The sequence below is a fragment of the Aspergillus flavus genome, chromosome 1 (genome assembly GCF_009017415.1).
Source record: "Aspergillus flavus chromosome 1, complete sequence".
NCBI lineage: Eukaryota > Fungi > Ascomycota > Eurotiomycetes > Eurotiales > Aspergillaceae > Aspergillus > Aspergillus flavus.
In genome coordinates, this window is record NC_092406.1 from 6,312,263 (window position 1) to 6,335,841 (window position 23,579).

The window sequence follows — 23,579 nt, forward strand, 5'->3', positions numbered from 1 at the left end:
GATATCTTCCTTTACCCAAGACAGACAACATGGCTCCTTCAACAGCCATCGCAGAAGAACGGGCCGTCGATTCAACAAGCGACATCGTGCAGAAAGCCCCGAAGCGCAAATGGGTCAGTTATATCTGGGATACATTCGATAAGTCGCCTGAGGAGCGGAGGTTGATGTTTAAATTGGATTCGGCGATTTTGACGTTCGCGTCTCTGGGTGGGCTTTCTTTTGTTTTATTTTATGATCGGGTGAAGATTGACGGTGATATAGGATATTTCATCAAGTACCTGGATCAGATCAATATTAACAATGCCTTTGTTTCTGGGATGTAAGTATCTTCCACCTCCAATCGTGGGACGGTCAATTGACACATACTCAGGAAAGAAGATCTCGGCATGTACGGCAACGAGCTGAATTATATGCAGGCTTGCTGGACGGTCGGCTATGTGATTGGGGAGATTCCGAGTAATATCCTTCTTACGAGGATTAGACCTAGATATTGGATTCCGGCGATGGAGGTATGTCTCCGGTCTATGGGAGTGTTCGGCATTGCTAACGAATGCAGTTACTCTGGACTGTGTTAACCTTCGCTATGTCGCGATGTCACACGTCCACTCAGTTCTACGTCCTCAGGTTCTTTATCGGTAGGAACATGCCTAATCCACCCATTTATACATATACGCTGACAAACAAGGCCTCGCGGAAAGTACCTTCTATCCCGGAATGCAATATATCATCGGCTCGTGGTACCGGAAAGACGAACTCGCGAAACGATCGTGTATCTTCCATACGAGCAGTGGTATCGCGAGTATGTTTTCGGGATATTTGATGGCTGCCGTGTATAACCTTGAGGGACGGGGTGGGTTTCGAGGATGGCAGTGGTATGGTTTCCATCTGTCCATGTGCGAATGGCATTGTGGCATTGGCTAAGAGGTGCTAGGCTGTTTATTGTTGATGGTATCATTTCGCTGCCCGTCGCGTTGAGCGGGTTTGTTATTCTGCCTGATGTGCCTGAGATTTCGAATCCGTGGTATTTGACTAAGGATGTGAGTTTTGCTGGATATTTTCGCGGTGTATCTGCTAACGTAGAGTTTAGGAAGTGGCACTTTCGCAAAAGCGAATGCAGCTGGAAGGACGCAAGAATAGGGAGCCGTATACGAGAAGCAAGTTGAAGAAGATTTTTACGTCTTGGCATATTTATCTTCTTACTGTCCTGTATATGTGAGTCTATCGTTACCAAATGGCCTGGTCTAGATTGACTAACCGGAGCAGAACATTCAACAACGGCGCTGCTGGATCTCAGCCTGTGTTCCAACAGTGAGTAGACTACCCACCCAGTCAGCTAGTGGAGCATGGCTAACAAATACAGATGGCTCAAACACTCAACAGACCCCAAATACTCCGTCGGCCAGATCAACGCCTACCCAACGACCACGGCTGCAGTCCAGGTCGTGACTACGCTTGCCTATGCCTGTACATACCTCTCCCCAAGCTGCCATTGACCAGAGGCTGATATGTAATAGGGTCCTCGGACACATTCCTCAACGGAAAACGTTGGCCACCCATCATCTTCGGCGCGGTAAGCCGCCACATTAGCCTCCTACCATTCCGAACCTAACCCAACTAACAAGTCCAGATAATAAATATAATATGCTACGTCTCCCTCGCCGTCTGGGATATACCAGACGGCTGGAAATGGACCTGTTATATCCTCGCCGGTGCAGGATATGGTCTAAGCGGGCTTTGCATGGCGTATGTCTTCATTCTCCCCTACTCTCACCATTAATCTTCATCTACCTTGATAAATCTCCCCATGTTTCCCCCAGAGGTTGGCTAAGTGAGAATAGATGGGCCCACGAAATCTGCTCCTCCGACAACGAAGAACGCTCTCTAGTAATCGGCAGCATGAATGAAATGGCCTACGTCTTCCAAGCCTGGTTGCCCCAGGTCGTCTGGCAGCAGGTTGATGCGCCGCAGTATAGGAAGGGCTTTATCACTGTTTCGATTTTGTCTGTTATATTGATCGCTACGACGCTGTGGATTAGGCAGTTGGATTTGAAGGAGAGGAGGGTTAGGTGAGTTCTTTTCTTTCTTTTGGTTGTGTGGGTTGGGTTGGATTGGGTTGCTGACTGTTTTGGTGTTAGGGCTAAGACGCCGGTGGAGAGTGAGGAGAGTAGTATTGAGGGGGTGGAGAATGGGGGACTTGCTGAGCAGACAGTGGCGAAGATTTAATTTCAAATGATGTTCAGTGAGGATATGAGTTCAAATGGCGATAAAAAGAACTATTCGAATTGCAGGTAACGGAGACCTCAGATGAGACGTACTGAATGTATATCTAAGTTTCGCCATCTTAGAAAAGGGCTCAGAAGTTATCGACTATTTGACTACTACTTGTATAGACGGACCAATTAACTCCCACGCAAAGGCAACTACAAAACCATATTCCACTTCACCCTCTTCTCCTTCATCATCGACAAAATCCCGACAGGCAGAAACCGCTTTTCCACAAGAGTCATCCCCCCAAACCGTTTCAGCACGTCGTCCGAATAAAGCTGCAATATCCATTTCATTTCGGGATTCTTATCAGACAATTGGAATTGCCCACAGACCGCATTAAGAGCATCGCGGCACTCCCGCGTTGACTGGATAGTCTTTGTATACGGGACCAACATCAGATCCTCGTATAAGACTCGCAGGTTGTTGCTTCGTGACTCCCGATATCGGGTGAATTCCTCGAAAGACATGAAGGTGTGCATCTCCGCCTCGGTGATAACCAAGGGTTCCCCTGACTTGGGCCGGGGGTTGACGGTTTCGGCGCGACGGCGGCGTGTTTTCTCAGGCGTTTCTTCGAAGGTCTTTTTTGCGAAGGCGTACCTGCCGTGCTCTCCTTTCTTGAAGCGATCGATACGTTCGACCGGGGATAGGTCCACTGAATCCCGCATCAGGAGAACAGAGATGAAGGGGTTGCGCAGGCCTAAACCGCCCAGCTCGGCGGGGAGGAAGAAGAATGCATCTGGGATATCGGAGACTCCGAATTGAGATTCGATCTTTCTTCGTAGATACTCTGTTACCGTGTTACCACTATGCCCCCCTTCTACGTTGAACAATGTGTTTTGCATCTTCTCGTATATAGAGAGAATGGCATCCATATGTGCGCGCCCGAAGCAGTGCGCGGGCTGTCCGAACGTGTTCTTGAAGAAGCGTCCGATGCAGCTGTTCCATGTTCGCACCCAGGAAATCACACTATCGCATCTGCTGAGCTGTTTCTGGAGCTGCGCAACGTGTGCGTCTACTTGTGACTGATCGATCTCCCATGTTTCCGACTCTGCGTTGAGTGTTAAAAATCCGAATGTAACCTGGCCTGTAGGAAGGCGAGCTGTGATCTGAGGGTCCGGGGTGTCGGTGAGGTATACTGAGCCTGTCTTGCCCCGGTTAAACTCTAGTCCGGTAACTTTGGCATAATCTTGCATGACCTCCCATGCTCTAGCACATTTCTCTGGCTTCCCGCAGACCCACAGGTCGTCGTGGATGCGGTACAGCAGTAAACCTGTTTCCCGGTTGACGGCCAGATCCATAGGAAAGAGAACCAGCTCTCCGGTCAACTTCTCCATCGCGTGTGAAATGGGAACACCTCGCCTCCGGATACGAGGCCCAGTCTGCATCCGTCCTTCGGCAGAATGATCCAAGTTCAGTGGTGCTGCAAGGTACTTTCGAAAGAAAGCGAGCCATTCATCCGGAAAGCCGAAGAACTTCATAACGGCGAGGATGGTGCTATGCGGCAGCGCAGTGGCGTACCATTTCATGTCGGACTGGACCACCACCGCCTGGCCATAGATTTGTCGCTCAAGCAGGACCTGGGATGCGACCTTCCGTAGAAGCTGCTGCTTGATATTCGACGGTCCATTGATGCCTCTATCTGAGCCGTCCTCGTTGTTCTCGTCATCGTACAACATGCCACGTTCCGATAAAGATGATTCGGTCAGAGGCATGTGGAATAGGAAATCAGACTCCAGATAGTCCTTCTTCCGGCTCGTTTCAATACTACTCCTTATGTCGTAATCGCTTAGGTAGTACTGTCGACGCAGGCTGTCCCGCCCCGTCATTCGCGGGCTTGGATGCCAATTCCAGACCGATTTCTTCTCGATAAACTCTTTCAGTATGGTTTTTACAATTGAGCACAGACGGACAGCAATGTACTGAGTGAAAATAGTCTGAAGAACGTCGTCGTCGATCCAGATCCGGTATTTGCCGTTCAATTGTTGGCGAGGTAAAACCGGGATCCCGTCCTCGGCATGCCAGTCCCAGTTCTTGAGGTCTGCATATCGCATGTTCAGCACGTCCGTGATTTCAGTCAATGCGACGGTATTATCCAGGCAGTATTTGAGGATCTCCTGTTTTTCCTCGCTGAGAAGGTCCTCTGTCAGGAGTCCACGGATACAGGGCCGGATGGAGTATATGTTGAATGGATCCGTTTTATGCCAGAGCTCAGAGCATTCATGAGCAACTTTCTTCCGAAGATTATCCAGAGCCACCCTGCTATCCTCGCTGGGAAAGAGATCGTCAATAAACCCATGGATCTCATTCTCATCAGTCTCCAATGGCTCAAACACCACCTTCTCAAACTGGTCACACAATTGCTGCAACCTTTGCTTCTGCCGCTCCTCGACTACCAAATAACCTTCCTCCTCATCAGAGATATGATCGGACACAGAAGAAGGCTCCATCCACTCCGTAAGAAGCCGCGAATACAAATCTGCAATATTCAACCTCATACTCTGAGCATCCAGCGTAGCAATCAAATGCTCCTGAAACGAATCCAACTTCTCCTGCGGGATGGACGAGTCATACCGCGCCTGGTCCAGCCATCGCTCGATATTGGCTATTTTGGAATCCTTCAAGTTGTCGTTCTCAGAGCGGATTGCTTTTATGCCCTGCAGGATACATGCTACTCTATCTCGGGGGTCCGATTGTTGAGCTGCGGAGGCGAGGATTTGGGATTTCTGGGATTCGTATGCTATGCGTTGTTTTTTTAGTTCGTGGATCTTGCTTTGGGTTAGGGATTGGAGGGTTTTGGAGAATGATGCTGTTGTTGTGGCCATTGTGACTCGTGAGAGGACTTGGGATGGGATAGGACAACTTATGAAGAAATAATAGGGTCGGTAATCCGTATTAGTTGTTTATATTGAATGACTGGTTGCGTATTTTTATCCTTTTTTATATATCATGAGTGGGCTTAGGCAGCCACGGCTGCCTAAGATGATCGGCGTAATGCCTCGCATTCCTACAATAGTCATAGCGGTGAGCGCCAAGTTTGGAATGCACCGGAGGAATGAACCCTGAAAAATGCATTGTTTAGTGTAGTGTTGAGCAATGCACTTCAACACCTGGTCGCACAACCCTCACTGAATCCAATTATATATAATATTGTGTCGGAAGTAGATCTTTCGCCAACCTTGCTTATTTTATAATTTATGTTGGGCTAGCCCCTGCAGTAGTATTCAAACATTTGCTGTCAATACATAATGGCATAGACGTGTTGCAAGTGGTCGGCAAGCGAAGAAGTGGTCGGGGAATCACTACCACAACATAGATCTAGCGTCGGTTGCATAACTAGGGGCTGTGTGGAATGGGTGAAACTTGTTCTTAGGGTGGAGTTTTGAGTATGGTCGTAATTCACGAGGGTCTATATAACAATGTGAAGTTGGTTCTACTTAATCTTTGGTAAGGCAGTATTCTTTGAGGTAAGAAATAGTATAATGGTATAACTTGACTGGAATTGTAGAGTAAATGGTTGGAGACCTGCTTTGCAAAACATACGCTCTGCTCAAGCAATGTAAATGTGTATATGCCATTACGCCTGATTTCCTCCAATGTAGGGCAGTCTGTGATCGAACCCTAAGTACAGCTACTCATGGACACTAATGGGGAAAGGCTCAAAGTGGAGACCCCAGCTTCTCCGCCCTTTCCAAATTCTTGCCCAAACCCCTTTAAGTCTTAACCTCACAAATGTATGGATACGCCGGATGTAAGACATAGAAACGACAACGCAATCGTGTCCAAACATGGACCGACCAGCATCAATCGTCGGCAGTCTCACCCGCCCAAAGCAAGTCACGGCACGGCAAAAGATCAACTCGCCTGTGATCAGTGTGGCGCCCGATTTAGAAGACTACAACATCTAATGCTCCATGCCCGCCGTCATTAAATCTGCAAGGCCGGCCACATAAGTGCCCATTTTGTTCGAAGAGCTTCCAAAGAGAGTAAGTAGATCGGATCCAATGCAACGCCCTAATGAGCAGCGCAAAGTTTGACCTGTTCAGGGATTTTTAAAAGGACACGTGGGCATCCATGGAAAGGAGGCCTCCAGTATACATGCCACTCGTGCGACGGCGGAATCCACCCGCGCAGCTCACGCATGGAAGGAGTGCAGTACCTCGAAGAAGCGTTGTGACGGGCTGGATCCATGCTCGCAGTGCGCGAGAAAGGACCAGAGCTGTATCTGCGATCGCCGAAATGATAGGCGGACTGCTATTCACCGTGCAGACGCACGAGTCCACCCAGGGACAGCTCGGAGGGAGGCAAGACGGGGAACTATGCATCCTGGCTTCCAGATATGTCTGCAGCTGACCACCCGAGGGATGTCGAAGGGAGTATCACTACCCCTTCAGTAAATATTACGCAGCCAGCAAACAACAGCTATGATGGGGTTGTCGATGCCGCTGTCAATTCGTCTGGGATCTATAACAACTCAGAGCTGAACCGTCCCAGCAGATGGTCACAGCAAGACCCAGCTTTCGATTTTATGTTCGACACATTCATCTTCTGGGGCTCGCAGGAGACAGCTGGGTTGTTGGATAATCCACTGCCAAATGACAGTGCTGAGGTTGCTGCACATACAACCGATAGTGAGGAACTAGTGCTCCTCCCTCATTCACCCCATTCAGGCGACTCGGATCAGGGCGACCGATCAACAAGAACATGTCAGATCTCAGCGTCGGATGCCCAATTGGCTGGGAAAAGTACAGAGGCAGCCCGGACTGACACTGCTGGGCAAATGCGAGAACAGGAGAGTTCGGTCGTAGGACTTGCCGACTCTATGGCCAATGACCGTGATATACTTGTTTCAGAGTAATATTACCATGTGCCTCCCATATCCGAAGGCGCCTACAACAACATCTACCCATTTCACCTTCAACACCCGGACCCGTCACAGTTGCAGGCCTTTCCAGGTGCCGAAATTCTGAACACATTCATGCAGATGTATTTCGAATTCTGTCGCGAAGAGCTGCCGCTATTTCACCTCCCTACCTTTGCCCCCTCCCCCGAATCGTGGATAGTTGTCGCCGCTATCGTTGCAGTGGGATGTAATTATTCGGTATCCCGATATCGTGAGGAAGTGTCTGAGACCATGTTGATGCTTCTCCACCGCGTAATGCCTCAAAAGGTCGGCTTGTGTCTGTGACCTGCGCTATCCTTCCTTAAACGTACTGATACGGCTCAGATAACTGATAATAGCCTTCTGGACGGAGACCTCCTCTTAGCTCAAGGCATTTTTCTCCTCAACTTATGCCAGATGTTTCATGGTACAAGAGAGGAATTCTCGAAGCCCCAGTACCAGAGGAACATGCTCATCACTCTCTGCCGCCTCCACATGGCTCAGACCAGCTCGATATTCAATGCGAAGTCTGGCCTCGATGACGACAGTTGCAGAGATACGTGGAAGGCTTGGGTTAAGCAAGAGTCTTGGCGGCGGTTGGTGTATTCAACATGGAGTGAGTAGCGCTCAAGCCACTATTGCCTAAATATTGGACAGTTAGCTCACAGTTACGAAAAAATAGTGCTTGAATGTTTCCAGTGGATATTGTTTGACACACAGCCTATACTAGCTGCCTGGGAGTTGCGGCTTCGTCTCCCCTCCCATGAAGATATCTGGAAGTGCGCGAGTCAAAGCCAATGAAGCTGGTAGAAGAAGAGAAGAAGTTGATCTAGTGGTTTTTATAGACCATATCTACAACAAATCGGTATTTCTCGTACACCAAGATGGCGGGCATTAAACGATTGGATGAGGGTCTGAATTCTTTGAACTATCTGCAATCTTTCCGTGCTTTGGTTGCTTCATCTGAGTCTTCTAAACACACAATCCTCCTACTAACTTAGGTATCTTGCATATAACCAGAGTTATGATCGTCAGGAGCGATAGCTGAATCATCCGGATCTTTTTATTGAAGTACTTTTGAATGGCCACTGTACATGTAAACACATAAGAAAGATGAACCTGAGGTCACTGTAATCAACAACCAATCTCGAAGGTACTGCATTCCTAATTCCCAATGCTTAGTAGTCTGATGGGTTCACAGTAGCTACGACATATACGGCTTGATCAGGTAGCTTTATGCGGTAAGATATGTCTAGAACCAGAGTAAAAGCTTGTCTACAGGCGGCCAGAGACGAGGCATGTGTGGAATTTGGGTGCAGTATAGATAATGGGTACGTCCGTGGTAAACGGGTATGGTCAAGAAATGAGTAATCTTGGTCGTCGCTAAATGCACTTCACAAGGCTGGGGTTGGGACGCTGAAACTGTAACCGATTTACGGAGACATAGGAATATTACAGAGGTATGGTTTAATAATCTGTACAATAATGATTTACAGAATTATAGTCACGGAGTAATTATGTGAAATACCTCTATATGCCTATACTTACTAACAACACGGTACTATTATCTCTATAAACGTTTAGAACACCAGCCTCATGGTGCTCGTTTGGTGCTGTTCTTATATACAGGATTACAAAGATCCGGCGCTTCATACCATACCCATCGCCCTCTGTCGTGCAAAGTGGCGTATTTCGGGGAATTTCCTTGCGGCTTGTTTTCGAGGTAGTTGGCTTTGAGTCTCCTAGTGATAGATCGACCCAGCTTCCCGGCCCTCTGTGCCTTGTTAATGAGCGTGAGAGTTACAGCAATGTCAAACAGCTCGTCAGAAGCAGTTCCTGGTTTTAATACGCATTAGTGACAACAGATACCCTTGCGCAAAATGTAGGCGAGGAAGCTAGTGAGCCTTACCAAGGTATAGCTGTCTTAGACCCACGATCACATCGGTCGACATCTCCTCCATCTCGTATAGAAATAATATCAATCAACTCTCGACCAGAAGTTATAGTAGACCTTGAGCAGCTCGGGAACAGGCTTGAGTTCTATAATGTCTGGGTGATCAGTCATCGCTCGGCGGAGGTTCTCCGTGCCATAAGCAGCCATATACTCCCAATCATCCCACCAAATCCTGTGCCCGGCGAGTCTCTCCGCCAGAATGGAACTGGACACTTTAATCAGTGAGTCTCGTTTCTTGGTTAGCCTTTTAATAAATTCGGCGGTAGGAATGGAAACGAGAGGAGTAGGGGAATAGTTGTTCAAGATAGTGTAGACCTCTCCGAGGGTTATGACCTTGTCTTGCTCTGGCTGGGTGATATTGAAAGCATGGCCAAAGCTAGACCTGTTTAATGAGATCCGGGATACCGCCGAACAAGCAAAGTCTACCGGAATAAAGTGGAACCGCTGCTGGGGTGGATGAGGATAACACCCAAGCCGAATACAGTTAGACATAAGTCTGTTAATTATATCCTCCTTCTTACATACGCCTGTACGACTGTGCCCAGTAACAAGTGATGGTCGGTATATGGCTATGGCGAAACCATTCTCAATGGCGTCCCAGACAATACTTTCTGCGACAAACTTGCTTTGCGTATAGCCAATACTTTGTGCCACATTCTGAGACTCGGGGCGAGGTCGGACATCTTCTGGGACGGGGCCAATGAGGTTTTCGGTGATACCGCACGCGGAGATACTAGAGCAATAATGGATAGGCTTCAATCGCTCGGTATTGGCAAGCCGAAGGGTCTCGAGGAGCCCAAGGACATTTGGGCCCCTGTGAACAGAGTAAGGCAAGGTGTAATTGGCATACCCTGCAAAATGAAAGATCACACTCGACCACTGCGCCAGGTGACTGAAGGTTTCTGGCCGTAGACCGAGATTTCTTTTGGTCACATCGCCAGGAATTGCGATAACCTTGGATCTAAAGTCGACTGGAAGCCCGTAATTGGCAAAGGTTTGTTTAATTCTTGTATGGCCCATGTCGGATGTATTTGCCCGAACCAAGCATGCAATTTGCTTGATGTGTGGTAGGGCGATAAGTTCCGACAGCAGGAAGGCACCAAGGAAGCCAGTTGCACCAGTAAAGAAGACATTTCCCTCAGACTCAGAGGTCCAATCCGGAATGTGGTTAGAAATGGGTCGCATTGTTTTAGCAAGCGTTAAGTCATCATGGTAACTCGGCTCTTTCTCAGCTCCGTCAGAGTCACCATCCTGGCTTTCACTGCCTTTGTGACCCTTGCACGTGTGCTTGTCGCGCAGCTTCTGAACAGCGATCTTACCCAGCCCACCGACAGTCCCTGAGTTTGAGACCTCTACTAACGTAATCTCAATTCCTGCATGGCGGCGAAACCAAGTGCGAATCTCGAATGTCATCAATGAATCGATTGGAATATTGGACAATTCCTCTATAGTCATATCTTCCGGTCGCGATGTGTAGGACGCGATTAATCTTCCAAGTTCAATAACAATCCGTTCCTCCGTCTCCAGCCGATCTAGAAGTGACGGGTTGTTCTTGATCGCTTCCATATGCTCCCTGAGCTCATCAGCTCTGGAGGCCTCTGCGGGTTGTTCCATGGTGGCAATTATGTTCTTCCAAATACCGAACCTGGCCTCTTTTATCCAGTTCGATGCAAAGTCTGCGGAAGATAGAGTCCTGGTAGTTCCGAGCCCGACAACGACCTGATTTGGGCATTGAAATCGTTGCGCTAATACCGCAACCTCGACTGCCCGAAGGAATTGCCGCTCGTCAAGCACTCGTAACGAATTGGATTGCGACGCTTCTAAAGTCGGCACGAGGGAGGCCTCTGAAGCGTAGCCAATGTCCCCCATGAGGCCGAGGTCAATCGCATGAGCTGGCAGGTGCAGCGATTGTCGATATTTTACAAAAGCGTCTAAAAAGGCATTCGCTGCGCCATAGTTGGCTTGGCCAGGCCATCCAATGATACCAGCCATTGAACCCATTAGAAGGAAGAAGTCCAATGGCTTATCCTTCAGCACGTGATGAAGGTTCCATGTTCCTTTAACCTTGGGATACAACGCTGCTACCCATTCTTCGTGAACCATATTGTGCAAACTTTGATCCTGTGGGATAGAAATCATCAGTCAATCTGTAGTCTAATGCAGTCAATTTGAGATACCTTTAAAACCATCGACAGTTGAATGACCCCTGCAATTGGCGTTTTGGCCGCTGAAACTGCACGCTGAACGTCATCAATATATCCTACGTTGCCCACAACAGTAATTGCATCGCAGCCCTGGCATTCCAAGGTCTTTATAAAAGAGCTACTTTCGAAAGTATTTGCACCAGTTCTTGAAAGGAAGACTAAATGCCGGGCTCCCTTCTCAACCATCCAGGTAGCAACGGCACGACCGAGGCCTCCAAGACCACCGACAAGAAGGTACGACGCGTTTGCGGGGAAATATGCGGCCATTTCGTGAACGCGGGCAACCGGAAGAGCCAAAGGGAGGTCTGGCATTTTGACGATAATCTTCCCCATGTGCTGTCCGCTTTGCATATACCGGAAAGCCTTTACTACATTGGCAGCATCGAACACAGTAACTGGGTTGATGGGACCCGCCTTTCCTTCTTGGAAGTATTCCATGACACATCCAATCATTTCTTGCAGGACACCAATATTCTCATCGAGAACCTGGAGGAGGTCAATTCCAATGAATGACCGATTATCAAGGAACCTGTCCATCTCCAAGAGGCCATGTCCCAGAAAGTCTCTTTTCCCCAGTTCGAGCATTTTACCGAGCTTCGCAACACATTGCCAAGATGCATGGAGTAGGTCACCGGATAGAGAGTTGAGCACTAAATCGACACCGCGCCCATCGGTCTTCTGCAATACACCTTGAAGGAAAGACGAACTTCTAGAGTCAAATATATGATCAGCGGGGATCTTGAAGTTGTCTACAAGATGCCGAGCCTTGTCTTCACTTCCAACTGTCGCGTAGATCACAGCTCCGATTAGCTGACATAGCTGTACCGCAGCCAGACCCACCCCACCACACGCAGAATGGATCAGAACCGATTGCCCTCGTTTGAGGCCGCCGACGGTTATGAGAGAGTAGACCACAGTTGCATAGACACAAGGTATTGTTGCAGCATCCTCCAGTGAAATGTTGTCCGGAATTTGGACGCATCGTTCTGCCCGTACAACTGTTCGGGTACACATGAGGCCAAGATGAGAGATCATGATCCTGTCGCCGGGTGAAAACTGGTGGACAGCGGATCCCACTCGTCGCACAATTCCACTAGCTTCCAAGCCGACCTGGGCCATATCCCCCATGAGGCCCATCACAACCATCAGATCCTATCAATGTTAGATTGATTACTATATGCACGAGTTTCATAGCACGTAATTCTCACCCTAAAGTTCAGACCAACATATTTTATGTCAACTTCAACTTCCTCCTTCTCCAGGTCATTTGACGTCATATCTGCACAGGTCCACGTTAGCGAATCAAGCATCGCGTAGGCCTCAATATCCAGCATTCTCGGGCCTTGGCTCTCTCCTGCCCCGACTTGTTCCTCAAACGAATTAAACTGGAACCGCGGAGTGTGTACACTCCCCTCTCGGACAGCGAATTCATATTCTGGTGCCGCACCAGGATCATCCAGCTGAGACAGAAGTCGCTCAAATACCTGAACCACAGGTTGGAGGGAGGCCCTCTCCACTTGGTCGATCTCGATGGTAGCAAACTGAGGCATAATCTCATGTCGAATAGTCCGAGCTAAGCCTAACACTAACGCGTATCTAGGATCGTCACACTCCATTTGAACAAACCGCGTAACCCATAGCAGATGACGATCTGCCAAGCGCGAAACATACGATTGGAAGCTTTCGAAGTCGGCTGGCGAGAGTTCATGAAAAAAGGGACCCTCAAGGTCAATTACTGAGATTATGTTTGCACCAGATGACGGAACTTGCTTTAATGTGCACCAGTGGACTGAGTACCCCGCCTTTTCAAGGTCTCTCGCGAGCTCTCGGGCCCAGTCGTGAATCTCAGTGAGATAGAGAAGGGAGACCTCTCCTTTTTCGGGTGACTTGGCACTAGGCACCCTTGACAGGATTTGTGCATTCAGATGATACGGCGGTTCGTTATCATACCTAAAAGCCTCCACGCCCGTAAATCCAGCGTCCAACAGCTTGTCATGCCATTTGTCCACGGACATATACGGCCGCTCTTCTCGCCCATCGCCCTCACCCAGCCACCAACCCGGCAGGATACCCATGATATAGTCGATAATTGGGATGGTACAGGCCAGTTCGATCAGTAAAAGACGACCACCGGGCACAAGCAACCTGCGGACATTTCGCAGCGTTTCCGATATTCTCGGGGTTGCATGTATCACGTTGGCCGCAATAATCAAATCATAGCTTTCAGGCTCGAAACCTTGCTCAACTGGATCGCGGCTGATATCGAGGGTAGCGTATTCCATGGCCGGATAAGACTTATACCTTTCCTTTGCTTCTAGAAGGAATCCAGGAGATATATCTGTAAATGTATATGTGGAATATAGCCTATTGCTGTGGTCCAATGTGAGACCCTTCAAGGCAATCAGGGTATCCCCCCCAGTACCACCTCCTACTTCTAGCACTCGTAGTTGTGGATAGGAATGCCCAAGCAAGGAGGCAAATTCGTGCCAGGATCCGTTCAGGGCGGATTGCTCGTAGAAATATTTGAGCGCACCATCCTCTACCAGAAGATCAATAGGTTCCAGCTGCCCCCCCAAAAGCTTGTGGATTGAACCGAGAATCCGACTGCACAAGACATAAAATGGATAGCCGAAATCCTGTGGCTGCATGGATTTAAGACCCTCGATCTCCGCAGCGCGTTCCGCCGGGCTCAGGGAACAGATGTCTCTCAGCTCCGGCACTAGCACAGGTGCGTTGTCACGCATGTATTTATAGTTAGATGTTATCCAGGATAGCCATTTACTCAAATGTGCCTGTGTGGGCTGGGAGGACCTTGTCTGATAATAGTATTCCACGCCATAAAGGCCAACTAGCCTGACGACTCTACGGCGACCCTCCAAGAAGTTCTGTGATGAAGAAAACAGTTTTCCAGCAGGTACAAAATCGATGTGAGGACCCCAGTGAATTGTCGCAGCTACCGGAAGCTGGGGATTGCCTATATCAGGGTCTTGAATGCTGAAAAAAATGCCATGATGCAGGGAGAGTACCACTTGGTCCTCGGAAACAAGCACCGCATTTCCACGCATCATGCCTCCCGAGGTGTCACAGGAGACATTGAGTGACATTGTTCCTCTTCCGTTGCCTACATAAAGCTCTTCAATAGCCGTCGGAATTGCCAAACGGGTCATTTGGCGAGGGATACCATGGGTTGCCGCCACGCTGAGCAGTTGAAGGCTCTCGTCTATGATAATCGGGTGTAGCGAATAGTGACTCACGTACAAGCTTTCATCATCCTGCAACGTCGCGGCAGCTTGATAACTTGACGGACTGGCCGAGATTTGCTCAAGTCCTCTGAACTGTGGACCGTATTCTAACCCACGCTTTTCTAAGGCGTTGTACCACTTCTCAGATCTGACCAGTCTAGAGTATGGTGTGATCCTTTTTGCCTTGAATTTCTGGTCCGACGTGGGCCTCACTTGACCAATACAGTGCTTTTTCCACGTGGAGTTCTGATAGGCGGATATTGTAAAGTCATACCATACAGAATCAATATTATCGGCAAGCCTCGCTGGTCGGAGACTTGTAATAATCTCCGTTGCAATTGATGTCTCTAGTGTTAATGCAGCGCGCATAAACACGTTTCTCACTGAGTATTCAGTTAACTCGCTTATCTGGCGAATTGCTTCGCCCACCATTGCAACATAACCTGCACAGGGGAAAACCACATCCTTGCCAATTTTATGGTCTCCAAGCCAAGGCACCTGGTCTATATGCAGGATATTCCTCCATGACGGTTCAACACTGGACGACTCAAGCACCCGAGAGCCCAAAAGCTCATGGTGAGGTTCTTGCCGTAGTCTCCAATGGTTTGCCAGACGTGACTCATTCCAAAATCTCTCACCATGCTTCCAGAAATAAGGGGGGAGGTCATGTAGAGCCGCGCCATTAGGAATAATGTTGCTAAGGTCTATAGGAATGCCATGCGTAAACATATGGCCGGCTGTCGCCAGTAGGCTTTGCCACTCTTCAGTTCCTCTGCATAATGTAGGAACATATAAGGCAGCTCTGTTCTTGCTAGTTTGTGCTTGGAATATTTGCCTCAGGGGACCAGCAAGGGTAGAGTGCGGACCAATCTCCAGAAATAACTTTACCGGTCCGTTGTCATCCAGGAGACCCTGCACTGCGGTCCTAAACAAAACGGGAGATGACAAGTTCTGGGACCAATACAGGGTATCAAGTCTGCTCGGTTCAGTAATAGGCGTTGAGATTACACTCGAATAAAGCGGGACCATGGAGCTGTTGTGGCAAATATGTGGTGATACCAGTGACTCGTAAGTTTGTCTGGTCCGCAGCATATGGTGGGAATGGTAGGCAACATCCACCCGAAGACGCTTGCACATTGCATTCTCATCATCCTTGCGAATTCTGTTGAGAACACGGTCCAAGGCTTCCTTGTCCCCTGATAGCGTGACGCTAACTGGACTATTTTCACATGCAACAGTGACGCCCTCTTCCAAGAACGCGCGAGCAGTGTCTGGGCTAATACCAACAGCAGCCATTGCACCGGCATGACTGGTGGACAAAGATTTTACCGCTTGGCCGCGAAGATATGACAGTATAATGGCTACACGAGCAGATATAGCCCCAGACGCATATGCTGCAGCTATTTCACCACTTGAATGGCCCACCACCGCGTATGGAACGATACCCCACCCCCGTAGCAGATTGACGAGAGCAATCTGAATCGCTGTGCAGAGGGGTTGGGCAAATTCAGCATGTCCCACTCGGCTAACCGCCTCATCTTTAGAGAGTTCCTCTGGCCTTGGTCAGTGGGAATGAGGGTTCGCAGTTTAAAATACCGGGGATGACATACCTTCAATACTCCAAGTAGGCGCTTCCCTGAGCTCCGTCAAGATCTTGTCCATCTGGTGAATATCTTCGCGGAATTTTGGGAATCTACACATAAGGTCCATTCCCATAGTGGGCCACTGGGCCCCTTGGCCAGTGAATACGAATACTGGGCATGGAACCGTGGAATGCGCCTTTTGAAATGTCGGAAGAGATCCATCCTTGTCAGTTACAGCAAAAGCTCTGTAAGGCAGGTGATCTCGTCTTCGCGCAAGGGTGAAAGCCAAATCATTCAAACATGATGTTTTAGCTTCGATATACCTCGTTATCCTTTCGATTTGCCCATCTAACGACTCCTTTTCCTTTGCCGAGAGAACCAAGAGCTGGTAGTCTGGCTCGGAGGCCAATCGTGCTTCTGGACTTATTTTGCGCAGTACGGAAGATGCAGAATCTAGTATAACCTGACAGATTTAGTATGCCAGATCTTTGATGCAACATTCCCAGGTATGCATGCGTACATGAGCGTTGGTTCCCCCAATGCCGAATGAATTGACGCTGATCCTCTCCTTCCTATCGGCCGGCCACGGTGTTGGCTCCACAGGCACTTGCAGCTTGGCACTCTCGAAGGGAACTATATATCAAGAACCCAACGAGTGAGTATATTGCATATCTGTCCAGAGAACGCCATGTAGCACCCACTCTTAGGATTCGGTGTCTGGAAGTGCACGTTGGGAGGAATGATCTTATTCTCTAGTGCCAAGACGCACTTGATGATGCTCGTGATTCCAGACGCGCCTTCTGAATGACCGACATTGGGCTTAACCTGTTTGGGATTAGCAAACGGTCGCGGTCTTCAAAACAATCAAAGAACCTGAACTGAATTAAAACAGCAACAATAACGTACGGCTCCGATGTATATTCCCTTCTCACCAAATATGTTGGCCACGCCGGTCGTTTCTGCCGTATCTCCAGCTATGGTACCTGTTCCATGACATTCGAAAAACGCTGTCTTCAAAATATCATCACCTTCGATATGGGCCTTTTTATACGCTCGTCTAATCAATCTCTCTTGCGCTTTGGAACCGGGGGTGGTAATGCTGGGTGTTTTACCATCACAGTTGACCGCCGTTGACCGTATAATGGCACGTATTGGGTCAGCATTGGCTAGTGCATCATCCAGTGGCTTGATATATACTGCATTAATTGCTTCACCTCTTCCGTACCCATCAGCTGCAGCATCAAATGTTCTGCAGATTCCGCTGGACGAGAGAACTAAGTTTTCTGACATTGTTGTCGTCATGGTCGGGCTCATGATAAGACTTGTCCCAGCAACAATGGCAGATGAGCAATCCCCGGTGTAAATTGCTTGGCACGCTTCGTGTAAACCAACCATGGACGACGAGCAACCTGTTCGAACTGTGACGCTGGGTCCTGTCAAATCATATTCGTATGAAAGCCGGTTCGACAACGCAAAATCACCAGCGCTCATGACCCGATATCTATCGTTTTGCTGTGTATCCTTACTCAAGAGATCCAACCAATCTTCCCCAAAGACGCCAACGAAGCATCCAATATTCGTACCCTGCCAGTTCGTCTGGCCGGCATTTTCCATGCATTCCCAGACTACTTCCAGCAGTAGTCGCTGTTGGGGATCAAGCTTTTCCGCTTCAAGTTTACTTATACCGAAGAACCCGACGTCTACTTGCGCAATATCTTGCTCTAAGAAGTAGCCATGTTTCGTCCGGACAGCACCTTCGCGGGCCTCGTCGTAGAATGCATCGACGTTGTACCTTGTTTCGGGGACCCTACATAGGCCATCGCGCTTGTTGACAAGAAAATCCCAGAATTCTCTTCCAGAGCTTACTCCACCAGGAAGCCTCATTCCCATCCCCACAATGGCGATAGGGAAGGGGACCGGGTCTTCCCTGACATTGTCGACAACGTACTCCGTCACTTTGTCCCTGTTCAACCGGACTGGAGCCGGCCTGCGGACTGAGTTGGGTTCTTTAACTTCTGCGGCTTCTGGAAATGCTACATTGCTACAGCATTGTTCCATACTTGCAGAAGTATCTAGACAAAAAAGGCCGACTCTTCTGGGAGTGATTTACCAACGGTTACTGAAACGGAACAACCGTAGAGAGGCGAAGCTATAACAAAAGAGGGGTATATTTCCTTAACTAATAGGTCATTGGTACTTTATACTATGTAAATGAGCAATTTCGATACAACCTCTCTTCAGCCCCATCACGTCGTACATATTAGAAGACGTGCGGTATATTCTCTATGCGTGGAAGCCTCCATATCTTGTGGTTGGTTCTCGGCGGATGTTCCGCCCAGCTTCTCCAGCCGTTACCTGGTGTCTTCATGCTACAACCCGCAAATGTGCTTTTTCCTCCATATAATCCACACACACAATCTAGATGCCATGCCTTATAGATAGGCCGTGCAACAAATATGCACGAGAGCAGGGAGTGCAACTCCTATGTAGACCCGGATACAACGTCGGTCTTCCAAGCACCTGCAATATACCTATTATCCTCTCTGACTGGGCGGGTCTGGCCAGAATAGCCATGGCTTAGCCTCAGAGATTATCGCATATGCTTAATCCCCCGATATGCCCTTCAACCCCCGGTCATCTTACTTTGAGTGCCGGTGACTACGTCGGGATATTTCGACCTCCTGGTACGGCTACTTTCTATCGAAAGGATATACCGTTCTCGTGGCACGAGCACAGGTACTACAACACACAGAATTATATATGGTCACTGAGTAACGTTCAATGGAACCGGATACATCTGGATTTATCTGGACATTACGAAAGCAAGCTACACTCCGCTTCGACAAGGTGGACAAGGGTGGTAGCATGCACTTGAAGTATGTGCTGTATCCCTACTCAATATACATGATACTCGGAGGTGTGTCTGAGATCACTTGTCTTGTTCCTCCTAACATACTGAGCATATCTGGACATCCCTTGGTAACCATTATGTTGGTAAGTTATATCACTCTCGGCTGAGGCTGCTGTCTTAAATCTGCGAAATTTAGTACATATAACCTGTATATAAAGGTTGAGAGCCTATACTAAACGTGACATGTGGCGCACTTCGTAATAGGTATTTCCAAATAAGTAATCACTACCAAGATTTTGCACACAAGTTGCAGAGAAGCCTTCACGATATGCACTACATTATTGACTAGACACGGGTAAGTTAATTCTCGCATGAAAAGCCAGAAAACACATCCATCAACTTCAGCAGTTCATCCCAACGTGGATCCTTCTGGATCTCAATGTTTCCATCCGGCGTCATGACTTTATACTCGTCACATTCCTTCGTGCCGTAGGAGTGGCCATTGTCTCCGTTGACGAAAGCAACCAAATCGTGAATCCAATTGTCCATTAGGTGCCGCTCAGCAGGATTCGGGCCATGCATCACTGAGTAACTAGATAAATAACGTTAGAAAAATGTGCGTCTGGAAACGGAGACCGCGGGATCTGCCATGTCTTGTACTCACTTCCATATTGGTCTATCCATGGCGTGGCTCACTCCAAACGCAGCAGGGGCTACCTTTTCGGTAATGAACGACATGCGGTATGCAATAAGATACCGCCACACATCCTTAATATCCACCCCATGTTGTAGTAAGTTATGGACCAAGAACCGCGACGGAGCCCGGACCTGACCATCGGAGATGATTCGTCCAAACACAGCTTCCCAATCTTCCTTTCGGTCGGAGTCAGGAAGAGGGTAATGCTGCAGCAATCGAGATGTCGTCGATGGTGAATAATAATTGGAAACCTGGAGCTCCAGCGACTCTCTGTTGGCCTGTGGGCCATTAGTCACGGCGTATAACGTTTCCTCGTTCAGCACCTCTCCGATCAATAAACGCAGGTGACGTCTCTTGAACTCATTTGCGAATGATCCATCCCGATAGTATTCAAAGATGCCAGGGTGGATGAAAACGCCATCAGTAACAGGTCGGAACGTGTGATGCTTCAGTTTCATGACCGCATCGCACAACTCCTCGGCATCAATCTGGCGCAGCCTCTGGAGCTTTTCGGGCCCTGGTATTTCTGGTGATATCTTAAAGTGCTCGCACAACTCGTCAAACTGGGGTTGACAGTCTTCCGGCGTTTTGGGTTGAGTCGGGATCGCGTTAGAATACATCACAAGCCGTCGGAAATGACTTCGAGCCGACTCGTCCATCGATCCCCGAAAATCATACAAGGTCTGTGCCTGAACGGCGTATGCGCCCGCGCTGCGTCCCGACAAAGTAATGTTTTCTGGGTCCCCGCCAAAGGCTGAGATGTTTTTATAGACCCACTCCATTGCGAGTCGCTGATCCCAAAGGCCGTAATTGCCCACTTCTTGTCCGCCGGATTCTTCTCTCAATACTTCACCCGCCAGGAATCCAAACACATTCAGACGGTAACCCACCGCGACAAAGACAGCATTCAACTGACCTGTGGAGATAAGTTCGGTCGGGTCCATCGACTCTTCCTGACTAGGGTCACCGATCTGGAACCATCCGCCATGGAACCAGATCATCACCGGCCATTTCGGATTCGTCTCGTTGGGCTTTCCGACCGGAGTCCATATATTCAGGCGCAAGCAGTCCTCTCCAAAGATATGTTGCGGAAGTTGTTTCTTCACAGAGGCGGAGTAACTAGATTGTAAGCAGACCTTTCCGAACTTTGTCGCATCGTATGGGGTTCCATTCGGAGACGAGTATGAGAAAGACTCTGGCAATGGTCGTGGTTTTCGCCAACGATAATCACCAGTCGGTGGTAAAGCGTAAGGAATGTCAGCGTATCGTCGAGATTTGCTGTCAAATTGGAGGCCGCGAATTTTTCCGGCATTGTTGAACAATTCGACTTCGCATTCAGCTGACTGGTAACCCGAAAGTACATTTCCCATGATGCTTTTAGTGGTCTTTTGAGGTTTTTTCCGCGAATGGTAGATGCGGGATCTCAAAATATATTATTGACGTATACTACAAATCGAACTGGAGTGATGAAATCTTAATATTGAGGTACATAAGACATTAACGAAAATAACGGAAAGTATATATAATAGCGAATGGAAACTCTGAGAAATAAATAAAAATAAATGATAGGGCAAAAGATCAAGTCTTCGTTCAACTAATGGAAAAAGATCTCGCGACTCGTTGCGCTGCGGTAAGGTGTGATAGGTGACGAGGAGGTGATATGATTGGTCCGTTTAATCGACCGGCACGGGGGAGATAAAATATGTGGAGGGCGGTTTTAAGAATTAATCAAAATACCTGCATGGCGAGTCACTCCTTATCTCCTCCACCCAATAACGATAAGAGCTTCAACGGAAGTTAAACAATACCAGTATGCAGAGTAGAATATCTTCCTAGGCTCAATGGATCAGCGTGATGCCGTTCGACCCCGTCGGAAACGCGTAGAGCGCGGCAAACGCTCGAAGGATGGTGAGCAATCAATACTTTCCGTGATGGAGACCAGCACTTTCTTTTTAGAAATACTGACATGATTCCTACGATGAGGCTGCCGAACCTGTGTTGGTAAGAGAGTCAAGTGTGATGAACAGCGTCCTATCTGCGGTCGATGTGTGCGTCTTCAGTTGGAGTGCGAATGGGCTCCCCCACGACCTCCTTTGTCTTCGAGACGGAGGGGGTTTGGCCCAATAAAACATAGGGATAGCGAGTTATGGACTCCTCCACCTATCTTACCGAACTCAAAGCTACCTTGTCAGCCAGGGGAGATGTCTAGCATTAGTCCGGCCTCCCTAGAAAGCGGCGGGCTGGGTTCATCGAAGACAAACGAAGACAGACATGAAGCGAGAAGTACTAGTGTACACTCTGGGGAACAGGTATTCGCGCCAGAAATGAGTATTTCCTCGTCTTTGTCGTCTCTCAGTTATAGAGACTCTTCCATCATTGGGCCGGTGGTAAGCCCTTCGCCGTTACTCACACCAGAACAACAAGTCGATGAAGAGTCAACACCAAGTCTTCCGAATACTAGATTGGGGCGCCAAGCTGGTCTCCAAGAAGAATACCGCGTGCTACACTATTGCCCTCCAATCAACCTGTTGGACCCTATGCCTCTGCTATTGATGAACTACACGCATGGCATCCCAACACATGACGTCGATGATATGCATGCATTGTCTTTCCATCGGACTATATTTGGGCCACTGAAGTCAACACGTACCCCTGCCCAATCTGCCCAATCTCTTTTTGTTGACTATGTTGTCGACAAGAAAATGGCGCTCCACTTCCTCCTCGCCGTCGCTCATAGTGAATTATCACTGTACTATGACAATGGGCTCGTTCTACCCCAAAAGTCTTATCTGCACTTCGACCAAGGTACAAAGTTGCTTCGGTATGCTTCAACTCCGCGGGGGCCTACTGACCACGTGAACATGATGCTCTCCTTTTTGTATATGTATATGTTCTGGATGCGGCGCGACCAACCCGCCCCACAAAAGCTGCGAGAACTAAGTCGAACAGTAGTGGACTATGTGAGGACTTATAAGGTTGATGAGTTGTGTACTAATGATGACGTGAATGTCTTCTCGGAGACTTTCGCTGCTGGATTGTTAATTCCAGATCAAGTCCTTCTCGCGCGCATCTTCACATACCTATACGATCGCGATGGCTTCTGCTCCTTCTTCGGATGCGGTGGCTCCTTCGCTACATTTGTTAATGATGACTACTCGAAGAGGCGTAAAATCTGGAGGCTCTCGCGGACCGCATTTCTTTTGTTTCCCGAAGAGAACGGGCTTACTAGTGACAGCTTGCCGGAGGTCCACGAAGCAGCTATATTGGAGCTTTATTTCATGCTCATTACCATCCACCATGAAATCAATATTTACAGCCAAACCGGGGGTCTACACCGGTATGGTGACGAACGAAGGTTAAAGCAACACCTAGATGAGCTGAAAAAGGTACATACGGTCGCGCATACAAATTTTGTGTCGTAGGATTTGACTAATCCAAAATAGGAATACTCTTGTATCTTTTCGCTGGTCGCAAATAGCGAACAACTGAGCACTTGTCCTGTGTCTTTAATGGAGTGTGTTACTGTGACGTTTTTTTATGCTCTGCAAATCTACCTTCACCGGAGCTGCGAATCGGCCTTCGGCACTGACCCTGTTCCGGAAGAAGTCAGCTGCGCTCTCAGCTCATTGGTCACTGCTGCATACAGTGCAGTGGCCCTCGGGCCCATCCAATTGCTGGAAAGGTTTCAGTGGTCTCTGTTCATCGGGGGAGTTGAGACACGCGATCCTGTGCATCGAGGGTGGATCATAACCCATCTTTCAGACCCCGCACTTAGAAGAATTTTTCAGCTCGTGCAGGAAGCAAAGAGACACTCTCCAGTTACCATGCACGCCGTCCGACGAATAGTTAATGGTGAACTGCGATAAGACTGTTTGGCTGCAGCGGTTTGCCTTTTCCTTTC

At 48.6% G+C, this 23,579-nt stretch overlaps 7 protein-coding genes across 7 annotated transcripts; 3 read left to right on the forward strand and 4 right to left on the reverse strand.

Annotated features, from left to right (window-relative positions):
• Nucleotides 1-29: 29 nt before the first annotated feature.
• F9C07_11373 (putative MFS transporter Liz1/Seo1) lies at nt 30-2,070 on the forward strand (the record flags this gene model as incomplete). Its single annotated transcript, XM_071507607.1, has 12 exons — nt 30-207; nt 262-319; nt 371-509; nt 557-635; nt 686-872; nt 932-1,037; nt 1,088-1,212; nt 1,264-1,308; nt 1,361-1,464; nt 1,515-1,570; nt 1,628-1,743; nt 1,839-2,070. 12 exons carry the CDS (start codon nt 30-32, stop codon nt 2,068-2,070), a joined length of 1,425 nt encoding a protein of 474 aa, XP_071366160.1.
• A 350-nt stretch (nt 2,071-2,420) lies between these two features.
• Nucleotides 2,421-5,090, reverse strand: F9C07_11374 (uncharacterized protein; the record flags this gene model as incomplete). The annotated part of the gene is made up of 1 exon (XM_041283941.1): nt 2,421-5,090. One exon carries the CDS (start codon nt 5,088-5,090, stop codon nt 2,421-2,423), a length of 2,670 nt encoding a protein of 889 aa, XP_041139822.1.
• Nucleotides 5,091-6,604: 1,514 nt separating this feature from the next.
• On the forward strand, nt 6,605-8,202 carry F9C07_2241141 (uncharacterized protein; the record flags this gene model as incomplete). The annotated part of the gene is made up of 4 exons (XM_041287834.2): nt 6,605-7,100; nt 7,152-7,435; nt 7,493-7,763; nt 7,830-8,202. The coding sequence occupies 4 exons, from the start codon at nt 6,605-6,607 to the stop codon at nt 7,946-7,948; spliced, it is 1,170 nt and encodes a 389-aa protein (XP_041139821.2). The 3' UTR covers nt 7,949-8,202.
• A 384-nt stretch (nt 8,203-8,586) lies between these two features.
• F9C07_2280356 (polyketide synthase) lies at nt 8,587-19,035 on the reverse strand. Its single transcript, XM_041287841.2, has 8 exons — nt 17,037-19,035; nt 16,832-16,955; nt 16,651-16,763; nt 16,158-16,593; nt 12,514-16,100; nt 11,279-12,457; nt 9,057-11,222; nt 8,587-8,983 (listed from the first exon to the last, which is right to left on the reverse strand). The coding sequence occupies exons 1-7, from the start codon at nt 18,186-18,188 to the stop codon at nt 9,126-9,128; spliced, it is 8,688 nt and encodes a 2,895-aa protein (XP_041139820.2). The 5' UTR covers nt 18,189-19,035; the 3' UTR covers nt 8,587-8,983; nt 9,057-9,125.
• F9C07_2228992 (uncharacterized protein) lies at nt 8,742-9,099 on the reverse strand (the record flags this gene model as incomplete). Its single annotated transcript, XM_071509837.1, has 2 exons — nt 8,742-8,983; nt 9,057-9,099. 2 exons carry the CDS (start codon nt 9,097-9,099, stop codon nt 8,742-8,744), a joined length of 285 nt encoding a protein of 94 aa, XP_071366161.1.
• On the reverse strand, nt 19,021-21,310 carry F9C07_2280357 (carboxylesterase). Its single transcript, XM_041287840.2, has 2 exons — nt 19,646-21,310; nt 19,021-19,573 (listed from the first exon to the last, which is right to left on the reverse strand). The coding sequence occupies exons 1-2, from the start codon at nt 21,046-21,048 to the stop codon at nt 19,342-19,344; spliced, it is 1,635 nt and encodes a 544-aa protein (XP_041139819.1). The 5' UTR covers nt 21,049-21,310; the 3' UTR covers nt 19,021-19,341.
• Nucleotides 21,311-22,002: 692 nt separating this feature from the next.
• F9C07_2228995 (uncharacterized protein) lies at nt 22,003-23,544 on the forward strand (the record flags this gene model as incomplete). Its single annotated transcript, XM_041287833.1, has 2 exons — nt 22,003-23,064; nt 23,122-23,544. 2 exons carry the CDS (start codon nt 22,003-22,005, stop codon nt 23,542-23,544), a joined length of 1,485 nt encoding a protein of 494 aa, XP_041139818.1.
• Between the last annotated feature and the right edge of the window lie 35 nt (nt 23,545-23,579).